The sequence below is a fragment of the Epinephelus moara genome, chromosome 20, assembly GCF_006386435.1.
Source record: "Epinephelus moara isolate mb chromosome 20, YSFRI_EMoa_1.0, whole genome shotgun sequence".
In the NCBI taxonomy this organism is placed as follows: Eukaryota; Metazoa; Chordata; class Actinopteri; order Perciformes; family Serranidae; genus Epinephelus; species Epinephelus moara.
Genome location: NC_065525.1, coordinates 9623879 through 9641857, shown reverse-complemented (window position 1 = coordinate 9641857; position 17979 = coordinate 9623879). Strand labels below are relative to the sequence as shown.

Here is a 17979-nt window from a genome sequence, read left to right as displayed (position 1 = left end):
TATGGCAACACTTTGGCTTTGAGCCAGACGAAGGAGGCAACCCTTGTTTGCACTGACTGAGTAAGCTAAACCTGCAAATTTATTTGTAAGGAATAAAAGAAACAAAGTGTTACTGTCACTCTGTTGTCCTAAGGTCGTTTTTTATTTTAAATGAGTCAATTGCGCCCCCAAGTGGCAAAAACCCGGTATTACCGACTTGATGCGTTTATTTTCACAAAAACCGGACCATTTTTTTTTTTTCCTCATACCGACCCAACCCTAGCATAGATACAGCCAATAGATGGCACTAGAGGTCAGAGTCTAAAGATTCACACAACAACAAACAAAGCAACGATGAAGGGGGTCATAATGTTCCACCTTAAACGGAGGCAGTGTTGTAGATGGCAATGGTCTACAGTCTATAGTCACATGTTGCTTGAACTACGCTACACTGCCTTCATGATCTCAGGTGGTACTGCTCTGTTTCATCAGTCCACTGCACTCTTTCATTTTATAGCTGAATATTTTTGAATACCTCTGTGTTCTTCTGCACCTTCTCAAGCAATGAAGAAGTGTTATCTTCAGCCCATATATTCAGAAGGCATCTCACTTCGTTGTGAGTCCAGGTTTGTCCCACTCAACATTTTTGTAGCAAATGCACAAATAGGCTACGAGTTCACCAGTCACGAAAGCAGGTGAACTTTGAATTTGTGAAGCATACTTTGTTTTTCTCACATGCCTCCACAGAAAACAGCGAATATACTGATTTATTGATTGATAAGGCACCATGTTCAACAACAGCAAAACTATATAACCTTTTACAAACTGTCACCCAACTGGTGCACTATAATTCAACCCACCCCCACAGATAGGTTTCACCCTCAGTTCAGTTTTAAATAGAAAGGTTTCAGTGAAAATGAATGTGTTCAAGTACTGAGCATACATCTGGATAAATGACATTTGGATTATGAGTTGTGTGAGAGTTTGTAAACCGATGTTTTGATGTAGTTATATATAGATTTTCTTCACAAATTTAAGGTAAGATAGCATCACTAATTGATATACAAATGGTCATTTTGTGGGTGATGTATTCTTTTAACACAAAAATTTTGATTAGAGAACCTTTAATAACCCAGAGTTCACCTTTATGTGGACATTTGAATTGATTCTTTAAATCATTTAACACCTAAAGAGACCTAACAAAGGACACTAGCAGTGTGTTCTGGCAATGATTTTGGTGAAGGACCTTTTTATTTTAGCTATCTTTGTTTAATTTAAATGTGTAGAATAAAGCAGGAAAGTCACTGAAAACGAGATTTAGTATAAAAAATGATCCAGCAATGACATTACAAGGCTACATAAGGCTGCACTAAAGATGTCATTATAAACTCCACTGATTTTAGCATCCCTACTGTACGTGGTAAATCATCACTTTGGATGTGAGTTCTCACTTGCAGTGTTACAGGCGCATTATCTGTGTCCATAACACGTGTTGAGATTAGTATGAGGATTTACAGTTTGGAGAGAAAAAAAGAAAAAAAAAAAAAAGAAAAGAAAAGTCAAAGGAATTTAGAAAATAGCCAAAGCAGTTTGCAAATTGGGTGCCACGTCATTTACATAGCTGAGATCCATATTTCTGTCTCACTAACACCAGCTTTGGCTGCTATCGTAATCTTCCATCATGGTTTCTTTCATTCACCACTTTCCTTCATCCTCTGCTTGTTCAGTCACACTCCTTGTTCTATCTGTCGCTCATTCACGTTCTCATCTCTGTCTCCTCTCCTTCTCGATCGTCTCCTTCTCTCGCTTATTTTCCCTTCACCCTCTCTTTCCCTCCACCCATTTCTCATCTTCCTCTCTCACACCTCCTCGCTCTCACTCTTTCCCCCTCTCTTTCTCTCTCTCTCTTTTCCCCCGATGGACCCAGCTGCTTCTCACACCTCGATCTCACAAGACAGACAAAGATAGACAGAAAGTGAGACAGAGAGAGACAGAGAGGGGAAGACTGGTGACAGAAATGAGGAAGACAATCGGAGAAAGGAGGAGAGAGAGAACACAAAGCTAACAGGAGGGGGATCAGAGAAAGTGAGAAAGCCGGGGTGTGAGAGAAAGAGCGAGCTGTGGATAATATCCGAGAAAAGGTTCGGGCCTCATTTCGCCTCCTCCATCGTTCCCTCACTCCAGGAGCACTAAGCTTTTGTTTCCCTTCCCGTTGCCATAGTAACAGTTGGCAATTCCACATTGGAGCCACATGCCCTGCTGACCGACAGCTAGCTACAACCCGAGGCACTCGCCTACACACACACACACACACACACACATACAAAAAAGCCAGTTTGCCCTGTTGACCAGCTGTTCGCTACAGAAAAGCCTTGAGGCAGCAGCCTACACACACCAAAACTTCATCACCATGTTCGTCTTCAGCATCTTCAACTTAGCGCTTATGTTCTCATTTTTCTACACCATGAAAACACTGTATATCACACATTCACATCACATATTGTCACAGAAATGAAGACGGCACCCTGAACAAGGAACAGAACACAAAGTGCCTGAACTCAACTTTTCTGCTACTTGATGCAGCACAGCTGAAAGGCTCTATGTATCAAATCTATAGTCAAGTGCCATTTACAGTAACCCTACTGTAAAACTGAAGATCACAGCCCAGGCTTTTATTTGCTTCAGTCACTGAACTAAACCAGCCTGTGTCTGGGATAGGCATCTACACGAGACGTGTCTTTAACTCCTTTCACACAAATCTCTTGCTCAGCAAAGATAGCAAATACTAGGGCTGTGCGGTATACCAGTTTGTACTGAAAATCAGTATTTATTTTTGTTATGATATGAATTTTTCATATACCGAAATACCAGTGAATAGCCCAAACAACGTCCAGAACGTGCGCGGCGGGAAAGTGTTTCAGCTAAACTTAGACACGTGCACACACACACACACACACACACACACACACACACACACACACACACATTTACCGTTTTTTCTTTTGTCTTAGGTCTTTAGAAACTACCGTTATATAATTTGGCGCTACGGACGCTTCATATCCAGGCCTATAGAACAGGCCTATACCTTGTCCTTTAATCAAACAAACTAAATAGCCTTATGTTATTTATCTTATTTACATGACGGCATGTCATTTCTGTCTCTAAATGGTTGCACGTTTACAATTCTCCTCTGCTCTCTGTATTGCACACGGCGGAGTTTCGCCCCGATGTGCGCACACACACACACACACACACACACACACACACACACACACACACACACAGGTAAGCACACTAGAGCACGGCTCTGGCTGCATTTTCCTGACCGAAGCTGGACCAGAGTCCGAGATAATTATAACCGAGCACGGCTAGGTTGTGCACCTAGCTTTAAGCTAGGTGCACAACCTAACGCATTGATGGATTGACGCTGACCAGAAGTCATTCATTCCAATGGAGGTGACAATGACGGCTAGTAACGGACTAGCATGCAGCACGGCAGCGGTTCCGTTGACCCTCGGACCGTGGAGGCATTGGATTTCTCCTACCGCGTAATGGTGCCTGAAGTAGGAAATATATTGCAATCACAGTTGTAAACAAACAATATCACATTTATTTATGCAAAAGAAAAATAAGCATAAGATTTTTTTCCACTATTAAAAGTGATTGTTGACCATAGGTTGATTTCTATGCAGTTGATAATTACTCTATATTTTTTAATTTCGCATTCATTTCTATATATATCAGCTCTTTCAATAGCACACTACTCAACTCGTCTCAATTCAGTTGGTACAGTGACTTCGCAGGAAGATATTGCTAGCTCTTCTGCTAGATGACTTCGCTAACAGCTCTCGCCGACAGCATGCTAGCTAGCCACCCGCATCTGGCCAGGTCCGTCAACTCGCGGCGTTGTTCTGGGGGTGGGGAATGCGTTGGGGAAACGCTCCGTTAAAACAGGAAAAATAGGTTGTGCAACCGGCGTAATGGAGCGGAGCCTGTGTTGCGTTCAGGCGTTGTCATGTAAATAACAAATTCCAGCACTTGAATAGGCCATAGCACAACACAGCAGCATGTCAAGTGGGCCGAACCCGAGCAATTATTACGGTCTTATGGTCAAATACCGTGAAACTGATATGATTTTTTTTAAAAACATGTGATATGAAAATTTTGTCATACAGCCCAGCGTGATCTTATAGCTGGTGAGCCATTAACTTAAAAGCCAGGCCAGCCAGGCTAGCGCTACTCACACAAAATATCTCTTGTAAGCTTAGCTCAATTGCTAATGGAACGATAAGCTCACATACTTAATTCAAAAGATGTATTTGTATCATCAACTCCTGTCTCATAACCAACTGCAAACTATTCCATCTGTGGAACACTTTTTACACTGACAGAGGAAGTAAAGTAGAAGTGAATGATACAACACAGCTGAAGCTACAATCGCTTCATCCACTTTGGACTCTCCAGCTCTCTGTCTTGTGTTTAGATGGCTTGCTATTGATCAACGACATAAATCTGCTTGTCAAAGTTCACCAAAGTTCAGCTCTACACGGAACATTGTCTCACTTAATTTCAGCTCCTTAAGCAAATCCACTAATTGTAGCAATTTCATTGGAATGAACTGATTTTTGCCATGAAATTTCACTGCTCTTAAGTCCTGGTGTGACCAAGCCCTTAACCTGCGTGTCTTTGGACTGAGGCAGCAAACACTTCAAAGAAGCGCAGGCAGACACAGAGAGGACATTCAAACTCATACAGAGATATTGGAACTGAAAATATTCAAGCAGTGTGTGGTATTGATTGTACTAGTTTGTACATGGCAAAGATTGTAAAGTTTCAGATCTTCAAGTATCTTGTTACTTGTCATCTGACACTATTACAGATATATCTGTAATGAGGTAATATTGGTCCATTAGGGACCTTACTTGTGGAACCTTATATCATTAACTTGGCAGCCCTAATAGCGCCTTTAACCAAGACGACAGTGCCAGTACAACGCTGAACAACACAAATGTTGCAGCATCCTACTGGGCTCAGCACGCCGGGGCTCATGCCAGATGGTCAAGGCATCATGAGTTTGGATCTGGCTCACAACATATACTGAGCAAAGCAACATAGACAACAAAGAAAATCCTCTTGTCTTTCTTTCTTGGAACAGCCAGCATGGTGGACGTGACCTTGAAAGCACTTCTAACACTTTTCAGATTTTCCTTCCTCCCTTCAGTCTTCTTTTTACTTCTGCCTATCTTTTATCCTCTTCTCTCCACCTCCCCGGAGTTGAAAAAAAAAAACAGCATGAAGAAGCACCGGAAATGGGTTTGACTCTGTATGATCCGAACACTAATATATTTTTTCTGTGTTCAGCCTTTTCTCCTCAATCTGCCATTTCCATCCTCTGCTGATTTCTCTCCATCTTTCCACCTGTTTTATAAAGACAAAACATGCCTCTTCCTGCCTCCTGTCCCTTTCTCTAGTATCTCCTCCTCCACTTTTCTCTCCATCTGTCAGTTTTTCTCTTATCCCACTGTCCCTCCATTCTTACCTCCACCCAGTTTCCATCCACTTCATGAAAGAGAACACAGAATGGGTCTGACTTGGAGGCTACATCTCGGTCCAGCAGGCTGGTTGCAGTGACGGACAGCTCCACCCGGGTGATACAGTGCTGAGGTCCGACACTGCGTGTCTGGCCCTCAGTGGTCGAGCCTAAAGTGTAGGCCATGGTCTGAGGTCACAATAAATTAACCTGGAGGAACGAAAACACAGAGAAATAAGTAGGATATACTTTAGCTTCATACATGCCCACACACCATCCCACACCAGCTGTTTTTGGCCCAGTGGTGCTTTGAGCAGTGTGCATAAGTATGCATACATTCTTAAGTTTAGAAGGTAGAATGTTTCAATATGTTCTCCTTCTTAGTTTAGTGTGTTAACATGCTAACATTTTCTAATTAATAGCACTAAATGCAAAGCAGAGGCTGGTAGGAGTGTCATTAGTTTTGCAAGTATGTGGTCAAAAAGTATTAGACTATGGGGCTACAACTACCTTTTAGCAGCCCGCCTCCTCACTGGAAAGCGTAAACACGATCACATCACACCAATCTTGGCCTCGCTCCACTGGCTTCCAGTGCGTTTTAGAATTGATTTTAAGATTTTATTGATTGTTTTTAAAGCCCTAAATGGGCTGGCACCCCCTTATTTAACCGAACTCCTGCACTTTCATGCTCCCTCCAGAGCCTTGAGATCAGCCAGTCAGCTATTACTGGCTACTCCTAGGACTAGGCTGAAGACCAGAGGCGACAGAGCCTTTGGGGCGGCTGCCCCTAGGCTCTGGAATAGCCTGCCCCTGCACATTAGGTCTGCCCAGACCCTAGAGGTTTTTAAGTCTTTTCTTAAAACCCACTTCTTCTCTCAGGCTTTTAACTCAGGTTGAGCTGGACACCCAAACATTTTAGCTTATTTTGATCTTATTTTATAACTCTTGTATTTTATTTTATTGTATTGTATTTTATGTATCTTATGGTTATTATTGTGGTGTACTATTAGGTACCTCATTGTATTTGCTTGTTTATTTCTATTGACCTGTTCAGCACTTTGGTCAACCTTGGTTGTTTTAAATGTGCTTTATAAATAAAGTTTGAGTTGAGTTGAGTTTTAAAAAAAGAGCAATTATTTTGACATTTTCTCAATCAAATGATATTTTTTTCCCCTATAAAATATCAAAATAGAACAATACTGAAAATGCCCATTGCAATGTCCTAGAGCAAAAGGTGATGCCATATAATGTCTTTGTTTTGTTTCACAACACAGTACAAAATTTAAAAATATTCTCTTTACTATTATGTTAAACCCTGGAACAATCAATTTTGACATTACTGCATAGTTGATAAATAATGACAAAATAGCCTGCAATTAAATTTATTTTGATCAACTAATAAATTAATCGATTATTAGCTCAAGCACTATGTTGGACATGATGGTTCTAGACAAAAAAAACATATAAAGTTATGACAAATCATCCTAAGGGGAAATGTCTGTACCAAACCAAACTTGTTGAGATATTTCACTCACAATGTCTATCTGATAGTGCTAGAAGAAAAATTTGGGGGTCCCCAAAGTCAGTAGGATACATCCTCTGTGGAACATGAATATCTGATCAAAATTAGGTTCCATTCCATTTAGTAGATATTGAAATTTGGCACTGTATAACTGAGAACTTTGACCTGCTGATGGCACTGCACAAAAAGTCACAGGATGTCCAAAATCAGTGGACATCATCCTCTGAGATGCCTTAATGTCTGTACTAAATCCCATGTCCATCCGTCACGAGTCTTTTGAGATATTGTCTGAACCAAAGTGGCAGACCGACCAACAAGCTTTGCCACCCATACAGCCATGCCACTATTGTGGCTAAAACCGACAAAACCAAAACACAGTACAAACACAGAAACGTGGTGGCACAGAGACAAACAAACATCAAACATTAAAGCTAAAGAAAAATAACGTTTGTCATATTTGCTGAAATTGTCACTACATCCTGACAGTAGTATGAGACACATTCCTCTGGCTCTTTGTACAACTTCTAATGAAGCTCTAGCGAACACCCGAAGACAATGCTTTTCATGGTTAGACTGTAATTTTTCTTTCTCACCCTGCCATTCACTCCTTGTACCCATGCTCACTCATTATCGCCAGCTGTCATTGTCCAGGGCTGTCAATTGAGTCATCAGCTCTTCTACAGTTGATTCACAATTAACCAGTAGCACAGCGACATACCTTCCCTGTCATCTTACTGCTTCCTATTTCAAATAGTTCTTTTTCTGTCTGTAGTTCTTTCATGCTGCAGCTGTGCACACCCTCCACCTCTCTATCACTGCCAGTCTTCTCAGATTCATCGGCCACATCCGCCTCATCAGCCATCATCCTCAGAGTCAGCAGCCACCACCTCCACCAGTGTCTGGACTCCATGGGGGGATTTATCCCGCTGCCACTCAGATGTCCCTCGATCACAAAATATCTCCCTCTGGTGTCAAAGTGCCAAAGACTTCTGTTAAATCTTAATCAGCACAAATTATCTGTTAATCTAAACACCCATATTCTGTATCAAACATTATCTTAACTTCATTCATCTGTCTCTTCTGATTCAAATGGTATTTGCAAGAAGAAAACAACCAATCAGTCGAGGAGTCTCTAACTCAGCTGTCAATCATGTCACTCACTGCTTTGAACTATGGTCAAACTGTTAAACTTGGCAGTGTTGATCAAATAATCAAGATTCTGTATCAGCATTGCATATTTCTCGCCTGAAATGTTTTCAGAAAAATATTTTAGTGTACTGTTTAGCTGTAAAATGACAGCTGCCATGGTGAAGTCAGTCAAAAGCAAAACAAAGCACTGCCCACCAGCTGGAGCAAACGTTTTCATTTTACAGCTTAACAATGCACTAAATATGTTTCTGAACACAGTTGAGGTGAGAAATAGGCAATGCAGTGACACAGTCTTAATTCACATTTGATCAACGCTGCCTAGTTTGACCGCAGTTTACAAGCAACATGATTTTTTTCACAGATTATCTGTCTCATGTACTGTAGTGTGGATGTACTGGCACTTTCAGTAAATATGACAAAAAGTTCATTCATTCATCTTCTAACCGCTTCATCCTCTTGTGGGTCGCGGGGGGGCTGGAGCCTATCCCAGATGACACTGGGCGAGAGGCGGGGTACACCCTGGACAGGTCGCCAGACTATCACAGGGCTGACACATAGAGACAGATAACCATTCACACTCACATTCACACCTACGGACAATTTAGAGTTATCAATTAACCTAGTCCCCAATCTGCATGTCTTTGGACTGTGGGAGGAAGCCGGAGTGCCCGGAGAGAACCCACGCTGACACGGGGAGAACATGCAAACTGGCAGAAGGGCTCCCACACCCGGGATCGAACCCGGGAACCCTCTTGCTGTGAGGCGACAGTGCTAACCACCACACCACCGTGCCGCCATGACAAAAAGTTATTTTGTATAAAAGTTACCAACTTTAGCTTTAAAAGCATTTTTTTACCAACATACCATCTGCATATTTACCAACATACAGGAGCGGATTTGTTTACTGATGTTCAACCAATCTAGGCTTTTAAAAGGCTGGGGGGTAACTTCCTCTGTTCAAGATTAGCCCAGGCATTTAGTGGTATCTCTGTCTACCTCATTTTCTGTTATCTCTGTACTTTCTATAATTAAGATATAAAATGCTCAAACATTTTTTTCATAAAATGTACTATCAGGTTTGTATAGATTTCTTTTCTGATGGTAATTAAACTGTAATTTACAAAAAGAAAAACAACTTGATATTATCAACTGCACAAACACATGACAAAAAATTGGGTAAACTGTGGTCAGGGAGCGATCTCTCCTCGACATAATGAATAAACAAACATATTTCTGGTTGTTGTTACATATACGGTGATGGCTGGTGCTCAAGATAACATGCAGTTAGCTACTCGTTACGGGTCTTACGTAACACTTAACAGAAGCAATTGTGTGTTATGTGTGTCTTACACAGACAGCTGACAAAAACATAAATTACTGAGAACACCACTGCAGAAAGAAAATAAGATGCTAGCAACACACTGGGTGTACATATTTGTTGCCAGGCAGAGTGTGCATTTCCATACAGTAATCAGCAGTTTACAGAGGTAGACGATCTCAAAATGATGTTACAAAAGACACTGAATTTGTTAAATTTAGGTAACACTTCAATGTGTGCTTCTTTCAGAATAGTCAATGTACACCAGTAAGTGCTTTGCAAATAATAAAATCACGATTACAATATGTGTCCTGTGGTTTTACAACCCAAAAGACTTAAGTTTAATTAGACTAACGATACCGTTTAGCTAGAAATACCCACTGAGGAAGAATTAAACATAGGCATACACACACAAGCAGAATGTGAGGCCTTGGGCATGCAGGTTGACCGTCATGTGGGTCATGACTGCCCTCTGAAAACCCCACAATACCCATTATTAAACATTACGAAGATACACATACACACACGCGCACACAGATCAAAGCCATCACAAAACCTCCAACATGGAGAAAAGCCTCAGGCAGGGGAAAAAGGCACAAAGAGAAAACACATATATTGTGAACACTATTTTAGTGTTATAGAAACTCTGTGTCTGAACATGTTGTTCTCAATGATAACTTGTGTCATATTTGAAATTATTTCCCAGAGGCTCTAAGGAGAGATAAACAGCACAGCACCTTGTGCCCATAAAGCTGGTTTTGTTCTCGGAGCGGCAAGCTAAAAGGATGCTGTCTGTTGCTAAGATACTAATGTGTCATAACCAGCGTGCTCCTCCCGGTCTGCTCCTGTGATGTCACACTGGTAGTGGTGATGTACTGGAAATACCAGTGTAATGTTTTCATTCATTTACTCAGTCATTCATAGGCGGTGAAAAGCTTGTTTTGACTGGCTGAAATACTTTTACCCATTCATTCAGTGTGTTGAAGGATGAATGGATGAATTTATCAAAGCTTACGTGGCCTTTTTTCCAAGATGAGCTTGTAAAAATTAAAGACACAAAATATCTGTTATATTAAAAGCACAATTCATACATGATGTCACAGTGCACCAGGGCAGGTGTTACATCACGTTATTCTCACTATAATTGTCAAGAATGATTATCAGAGCTGTTGTCAGGGGAGGGGAAAATATGTCTACTGCTCAAGCGGTCTTTTTTTTCCTGGCAAAATATATGTTTTCTGTGTTTTAGTTTGATCCGGGAGAAACAAGCAAAGGATGTTACCTAACTTTCAAGCCTGCAGGCAGGAAAAGCATCATCTTACTTATCTTCTAATGTTAATCCAAAAGCGGCTGATGATATAACCTGCTGAACCATCTCCACTTGGAATTATTTACTGCAGCTGCAAACAACCTGAGCATGCTATTGACATCCTATCATCTCCCTTTCAGTGTGCCATTATACAAACACCATTTGCACTTGGAGTGGAGCAGCTCTATACTGTGTGTTTGAGAGCATTACAGGCTTTACAAGGTCTATAGCAAGAATTACGTTAAGACTAAGTTTTATCTTATCTTAAACCCAAACTGCAAGCAGACAGAAACCTGGCAGCCTTGCTCAGGTCTCAGGTTGTACTGACCCTGATGAAGACGTTCACACCCAGTCACACTGCACATCCACAGCAGAGTCACCTCTCAGCAGGAAGACAGAGGGCAGGCTGAGTGTGACTGACTGACGAGCTGAACAGCAAGGAAACTCTTTCATACTTGTTAATAGCAGTGAGCTCTGCACACAGTCATTACGTCTAATTACATGTCCTGTCTGCCACATTGGTGCCAAAGTGACCAACAGAAACGAAGACTGTAAACAGTAATAATGTGTCAGTTAAACTGAACATGAAATAGGCCAAACAATAAAGCAACTCTATCGTTCATACGCACACAAACGCACTTCAGTATGTTTCCTTTGATATTCGCCGTGCACGCAAGGTGTTGAGCAGAATGTCACGTCCTTCCGTATTTAACCTCTCTAACCAGCAAAATGACTGCACATGTAGACACTGGAGTCATTTTCACAACTGAGCGTCTTATTCTTCAAACACCACACACCAGCTGTTAAATCTCTACACATGAATATCACACAGGAACAAAATATGAAACCTGGTGTCACACTCACCTCAGTAAACGACGTCCAACTTCTTAACCGCTTTTCAGTTGACAATTTCTTTAATGACTGCGCTCAGTGAGGAGAAATAAACCCCCCAAAAGCCTTTTATTTCTACTAAAAAGTGGTGACTGAAGTTGCTGTGGCCATTGTTAGCCCGAGTATCCTGCAAGGCGCAACAGTGTGTGAACGTAAATCATCCTCGTAGCCACCTGAACTCTGTTCTCTCAGCCCAGCGCTGCTGATGGACCGAGCTGCGTCAAGTTAACGGCACTGGCTAACGACCGGAAGTACTGCGAGTTCTCCTCACAAAATAAAAGCGTCGCTGTCAAGCTCATGCAAAGCGTTTCCGCCTGAAGTGTTTTCATGTTGTTGTTGTTATTATTGTTGTTTACAATCAGATAACGTTTTCATCGGTAGACTTAACATTCATATGCTTTGCGTGACTGTCTTATTGACCAGCAATTTCTGTAATAGTAGCTAATATGGTATTCTAAAATGTAACATGGAAAATCTATTATTCCCCTGGCTCCCTCTTGTGGTTAATTCAGGTACTACAAATCAAGGTTGTTTATGACTTTTCAAAAGATTGCAGTTTCTTTACCAGCGGTGGAAGGAATATAAAGATCTTCTGTATTTGTAAAAGTAGTAATAGTAACATCAAAATGTACACAAACAGATTCAAAACAGTATGCAGCAGCTTGATCCCTCTTAGTGTTATATTATCATAGTGTACAGTGTTGTATTATACATATTATATGATATAAGATAAGATAAAATGAGATAAGAGCTTATTAGTCCCACACAGGGGGAATTCACACTTTAGGGACTGTTCATTACTTGTGAGGGGGATGGGGGATGGATGTAAAATATAAAATAGAATACAAATAAACAGGAGGGATAAAAACGAATGGTGAAAACTTAAAAATCAAGACTGTAATGTTACTCCACATTACAAGAGCCAGATTAAAAAGATAGGTCTTTAATTTACTCTTCAAAATACAGTTTCCCATTGTAATGTCCAGAGGTGCTAAATTCCACTGTTGAGGGGCATAAAAACGGAAAGCATTCTCACCAGTTCTTTAATAGGACACAAACATTTATAAGTATAGCAGTGGAGGACCTTAGTGATCTGGCTTTAACATAACATAATAGAAAATGTTTTAATTCTGTCTTCTTCTCCATAGAGAAGTCTTAGAGATAATGTTTAGAAATCTCTCCGCCGACACCTCTTCTCTATGCAGTTAGGATTTTTTTTTCCCCCCTTTTAAATGCATTTGCGACATGAGAATCAGAGCTCTTTATGAGGGGAGTGTGTGGCTCTTAAAAGAGCCTTTTTGGGGGCCAGTTTCCAGCAGTCAAAGACTGTCCAGGTTTACTTGGACTTGGCGGCCTNTCAACTGCTCCGAGCCTGAAACTCAAGAACATCTGCTAATGAACTGTTACAGAGCACAAGAGGTGTGGAGCATTTTAAAAGGTCTGGGTGTGAATTTTAAAGTGTGCTATAAATCTGTTATGTATGGACTCTTGGATGAGAAGATGCCCCCGAAACACAAAGAGTTTCAAATGATCATCAGTGTAGTTTGTGTTAAAATATGGAAAACAAGATGTGCCATGACTCTATATCAGACTGCAAGACTCATAGACAGCAACATGGTCGTGAGGCAGGTACTCACAGACCTCCGGAGGAGGAAAACAATGGACAAATCTAAGTGCCTCCCCTGGCACATCTTGGAACTGTAACTCTGACTAAAGGACACTCCCCATCCCATTGTATGCTGATAAATTCTGTTTGTACTTGTATTTGAAATTAAATAAAGATAATAATAAAAAAAAAGAGCAAGAACCAAGCAGACCGCGCGTAAATCCACTGGAGGCAAAGCCCCGAGGAAGCAGCTGGCCACCAAGGCTGCCCGTAAGAGCGCCCCGGCCACCGGCGGCGTGAAGAAGCCTCACCGTTACAGGCCCGGTACCGTGGCTCTGAGAGAGATCCGTCGCTATCAGAAATCCACGGAGCTGCTGATCCGCAAGCTGCCCTTCCAGCGCCTGGTCCACGGAGCTGCTGATCCGCAAGCTGCCCTTCCAGCGCCTGGTCCGCGAAATCGCTCAGGATTTCAAAACCGACCTGCGCTTCCAGAGCTCCGCTGTCATGGCTCTGCAGGAGTCCAGTGAGGCTTACCTGGTGGGCCTGTTTGAGGACACCAACCTGTGCGCCATCCACGCCAAGAGAGTCACCATCATGCCCAAAGACATCCAGCTGGCTCGTCGCATCCGCGGAGAGAGAGCTTAAACTCTCTGCTGCTGCTGCTGCTGCTGCTCCACAAACCACAACGGCTCTTTTAAGAGCCACCTCACTCCTCACTCAAGAGCTCACTCCTCTACTCAATAACACATCAATAACTAACTAGGCTATAGAGTGGCACTGACAACATGTTAATCATCTGTAACAAACTGGATGATGATGATAATTGTATTCCTCATTTTGGGTTATGAGAATAGTGTATGTGTAAATGTGGACACACTGTCTAGTTCAGACTCAGAGGATGAACCCCACTAACTTGTGCTAAACATCTTCGAAACTATGAAATGGATCTTTAAAAATTGGTGCATAAATCCATTGTCTTAATTTAACTTCAACAAAACTCCAGCGCTATCATCATAGCCAAAATTTCAGCCTGTCCAGTATTTTAGTTTGTAACTAAATACATTTAAACAATTTACAACAATTTAATCAACAATTAGGACATTTCCATCAGTCTCAGCTGCACAGTACTTTGTATTTAGCAGAAACTGCTTGTCATGATCACGGTTACAGTGATAAAACCCTTTTATGTATCAAAAAGCTTGGGAGATAATTACTGCGATACAAATGCTGTTTACATTTTTTGCTTACAATAATCTCGCAGTCTATTCACAGTGTTCATTTAGAGTATTTTGATTCATGATTATGTACGGCAAAACAAACAAAACTAAAATCAATATTCTAATGATCATGATAACCATTATTTTCTTTCTCTTTATTTCTCATGCAGAATCCCATCTAATTGACATTTTTATATTATATGTCATGTCATATTCATTGGCTTATAGTGTTAAATTTGACTTAGCCAGTTGTAACATATCATCCTGTGAGCCTCTGCAACCTATATGCAGCCATAACAGGCATCTTAATGTTACTGCAGAAGTCTAATTCCAGAGTCTGCCCACCTCATAACATTAAAACCAGCACCATGCATGTACAGTGCAGGAAATACACGTGCAAAAAGCAGCAATTACATCACTTGTGTTTACAAAATATAATATGTAACTATTTAGAGAAACTGGAAATCCATGCATAGCATTAGCAGACAGGCAAGTGCTGGTGTCTTGAATCAGATGGGAGCAGCCACCTGTAGCTACTGCAGGGTACAGAGGAGCGGGGTGGTGCAGGAGAACATGGGTAGGTTGGCACATGCAGTCAGGAAGGAGTTGCAGTAGTCTGGGTATGAGATGACAGAAGCCTGAACCAGAACCTACTGTGAGGAATGGAGGTAGTGAGCGAATCAGATCACAGCTTCGCGGCTTACATCAGATTGTTGCTGAAAGACAGCTGTTCATCCAGTGTCACACCCAGTCAGGGATACCACAGAGTTCTGAAGGATGATAGAGAGGTCACAGACAAGAGATGATTTTCCTCGAAGGAAGAGAAGCTCAGTCTTGTCAAGGTTTAGCTTTAGGTGCTGTGCAGACATCCGCTGAGAGATGTGTTTTCATCTGGGTTTTAGACTGAGAAAAGACAGGATCAGTTGATTCATTCCCATAGCTGTGGTAGGAAAAGCATGTGAGTGGATAACAGAGAGAAAAGAGGAGGGAACCATCAACAGTGAGGCTGCAAGTTTCAGACACGAACCATCCAAGTCACACTTTAAGAGCAAACAGCAGTGAGCGCTTTCAGTGTTGCCTTTGAGCACATGGGAAAAACCACTAGCGATAGTTCTTAGAGAAATGGTCAATGGCAGAGACAAAAGGACCTTAGACATTAGAGGACACGTGTGGACCAAGGCACAAGGAAGTGGAGGAAGACAGAAGAAAAGAAAGAGAGAAAAAATGAGAGAGAAGACTCGTGTGTGCTGTTGCTGTTGTTTAGTAGGTGGCGCTTATGTGACAACAGGCCAGACTCTGTCTTCTATTACATCTTCAGACAGGATTTAAGTACACATGAATCCCACAGTGCAAGTCAATTTAACAGACAAATCAAAGTCAAATTTGCCTCCACCCTCTCATCACCTTTCACGCCCCAAGCAGGAGTTCCACAAGGTGCAGTTTTAAGTCCCCTCCTATTCCTTCTATACATTTCCGATATCTACTACCCCCCAGCCACCATAGCCAAAGTCTCACAGTTCGCCGACGATCTTTGTTACTGGTCAAGCTCAAAAAACCCACAACTAGCAGCCAAAAAACTCAACACATGCATTGCTGAAATAGAAAACTGGTCAAATCTCTGGAGAATCAAACTAAACCCTGCCAAAACTCAATGCATCCTCTTTACCAAAAACCAACATGCCAAAACTCAATGCATCCTCTTTACCAAAAACCAACACCTACAGCCCAACATCAACCTGTCACTAAACAACCAACCAATCCACGTCAGTAAAGAAGCAACCTTCCTCGGAGTCACCTTCCAAAACAATATGACCTGGACCAAACACATCAATAACCTGGAACAAAAAGCAAACAATAGACTCATTCACCTCAAAGCCCTCTGTGGAAAACATGGCGCATCACCCTCAACAGTTATTAAAGTCTACCTATCATCAAAGATACTGGATTACTACAAGATGGTCCACCTACAATATACTCCCATTGTATGAAATGGTATACATTTCCGGTCTCCTAAGTACATTCCACGAGTCCCCCGTACCCCAATCAAAGGCGATGAAGAACCGCCAGTCAAAGACAAGTATCCCCAACCTCGCTTATGTCAACATGTGTGTACCCTTACTGGCCGTAAGCTAAATAAATAAACGGTCCCTGAAAAAAAATGTTTTTTTCCAGTGGATGTCTTAGTTACAACATGATTGAGCTAACTGGGGTAGTTTCATGTCATATCCAACAACGGGAGGCTTTTAACAGATGATGTCCGGATGTTAGTTTTGCTGCTGCTGTTAGCTGTGTGACAACCCCTCCGCTCCACTAGTTGTCTCTGCCCTTTACTGCTGTGTTTTTTCTCTTGCAGGAAGCAGGGCGGAGGGTGTGCCCTTTACTGCTGTGTTTTTTCTCTTGCAGGAAGCAGGGCGGAGGGTGTTGCCAGCTTGATCAGCTGATGGGCTCATCAGCCTGATGAGCCACACCTGTGTGGGCTCTTAAAAGCTCCCCTCCTGCCTGTCAACTCTCTCTTGCTGGTGTGGTCGGAGGAGCGGGCTGCTGCTGCTGCTGCTGCTGCTGCTGCTTCTGCTTCTGCTTGTTTTGTTGCTCTCTCCATACATTTCCACACATGCTGGCACTACTGATTACTGACTTTCACGTTTACCTTAGTTTGATTATCTTTTGTAAATAAGTACATTATTTTTTTGCACGGTAAAACTCGTCTTGTCTCCCATCTTTGTCGCTGCCTCAGAGCCGGGCTGTGACAAAGGGGGGCTCGTCCAAACTCGGTGACATCAGAGATCAGCTGTAGCTGTAGTAAGTGATGCGCCTCGTTTTTGTGAATGAGTTGTGCAGTCTGTGTTTTGTTTGGGAGATGTTTGACGAGCGTGGTAAGTCTGTTTGTCATTTTGGTTAAAGAGGCAACAGATAGGATAGGAGTTTTTTTTTTAGCTTGGCGCCACCTAGCGTCAGCGGTGTTGCTCGCACTGTCGCAAAGACCAAATTGACCGTGGGGATCAGAGAATCAATAAAATGTAGGCTGTAAAGCCACCAGTATACCTCTATGTATATGTAGAATGAGAAGGTGTGTGGACACTCTACCAACAGACCGAGCAACAATTATCAGATTTATCTTTAGAAAAAACAAATAGTAAAATAATTATGCCAGAATGCACAGTACCAGTACAAACAGCTCCCAGTAAATGATACCGATATGCACAGTATCAGTTCAAACAACAGTAGACACGTAAGGGATAATGTATAGTGAGCCGGTGACTGTTGAAAAATAACTCCCGACAGGGGAATGGAACCCCGATGCACAGCGGAGTTATTTTTCAACAGTCACCGGCTCACTATACATTCTCTCTCTCTCTCACACACACACACACACACACTACTAAAACATTCAATATTATTAAACTGCTGGCAGAGTGTATTGACAGAGGAGAGGCATTCACCAGACAAACGGGAGCGGA

At 41.9% G+C, this 17979-nt stretch overlaps 3 protein-coding genes across 3 annotated transcripts in view; 2 read left to right on the top strand and 1 right to left on the bottom strand.

Moving 5' to 3' along the window:
* The window catches only part of cpne2 (copine II), an 80074-nt gene extending 68193 nt beyond the window's left edge, over positions 1 to 11881 (bottom strand). The window contains exons 1-2 of the mRNA XM_050073671.1: positions 11672 to 11881; positions 5519 to 5719 (exon numbers count right to left, since the gene is read on the bottom strand). Coding sequence (XP_049929628.1) covers positions 5519 to 5695 — 177 coding nt within the window. The 5' untranslated portion in view covers positions 5696 to 5719; positions 11672 to 11881. The remainder of the gene's footprint in view (positions 1 to 5518; positions 5720 to 11671) is intronic.
* Positions 1 to 17979, top strand: part of LOC126408262 (histone H4) — a 583921-nt gene that overhangs the window by 514149 nt on the left and 51793 nt on the right. The gene's annotated exons all lie outside the window — the stretch shown is intronic.
* LOC126408035 (histone H3-like) lies at positions 13313 to 14037 on the top strand. Its single transcript, XM_050073389.1, has 3 exons — positions 13313 to 13398; positions 13498 to 13708; positions 13746 to 14037. Exons 1-3 carry the CDS (start codon positions 13313 to 13315, stop codon positions 13947 to 13949), a joined length of 501 nt encoding a protein of 166 aa, XP_049929346.1. The 3' UTR covers positions 13950 to 14037.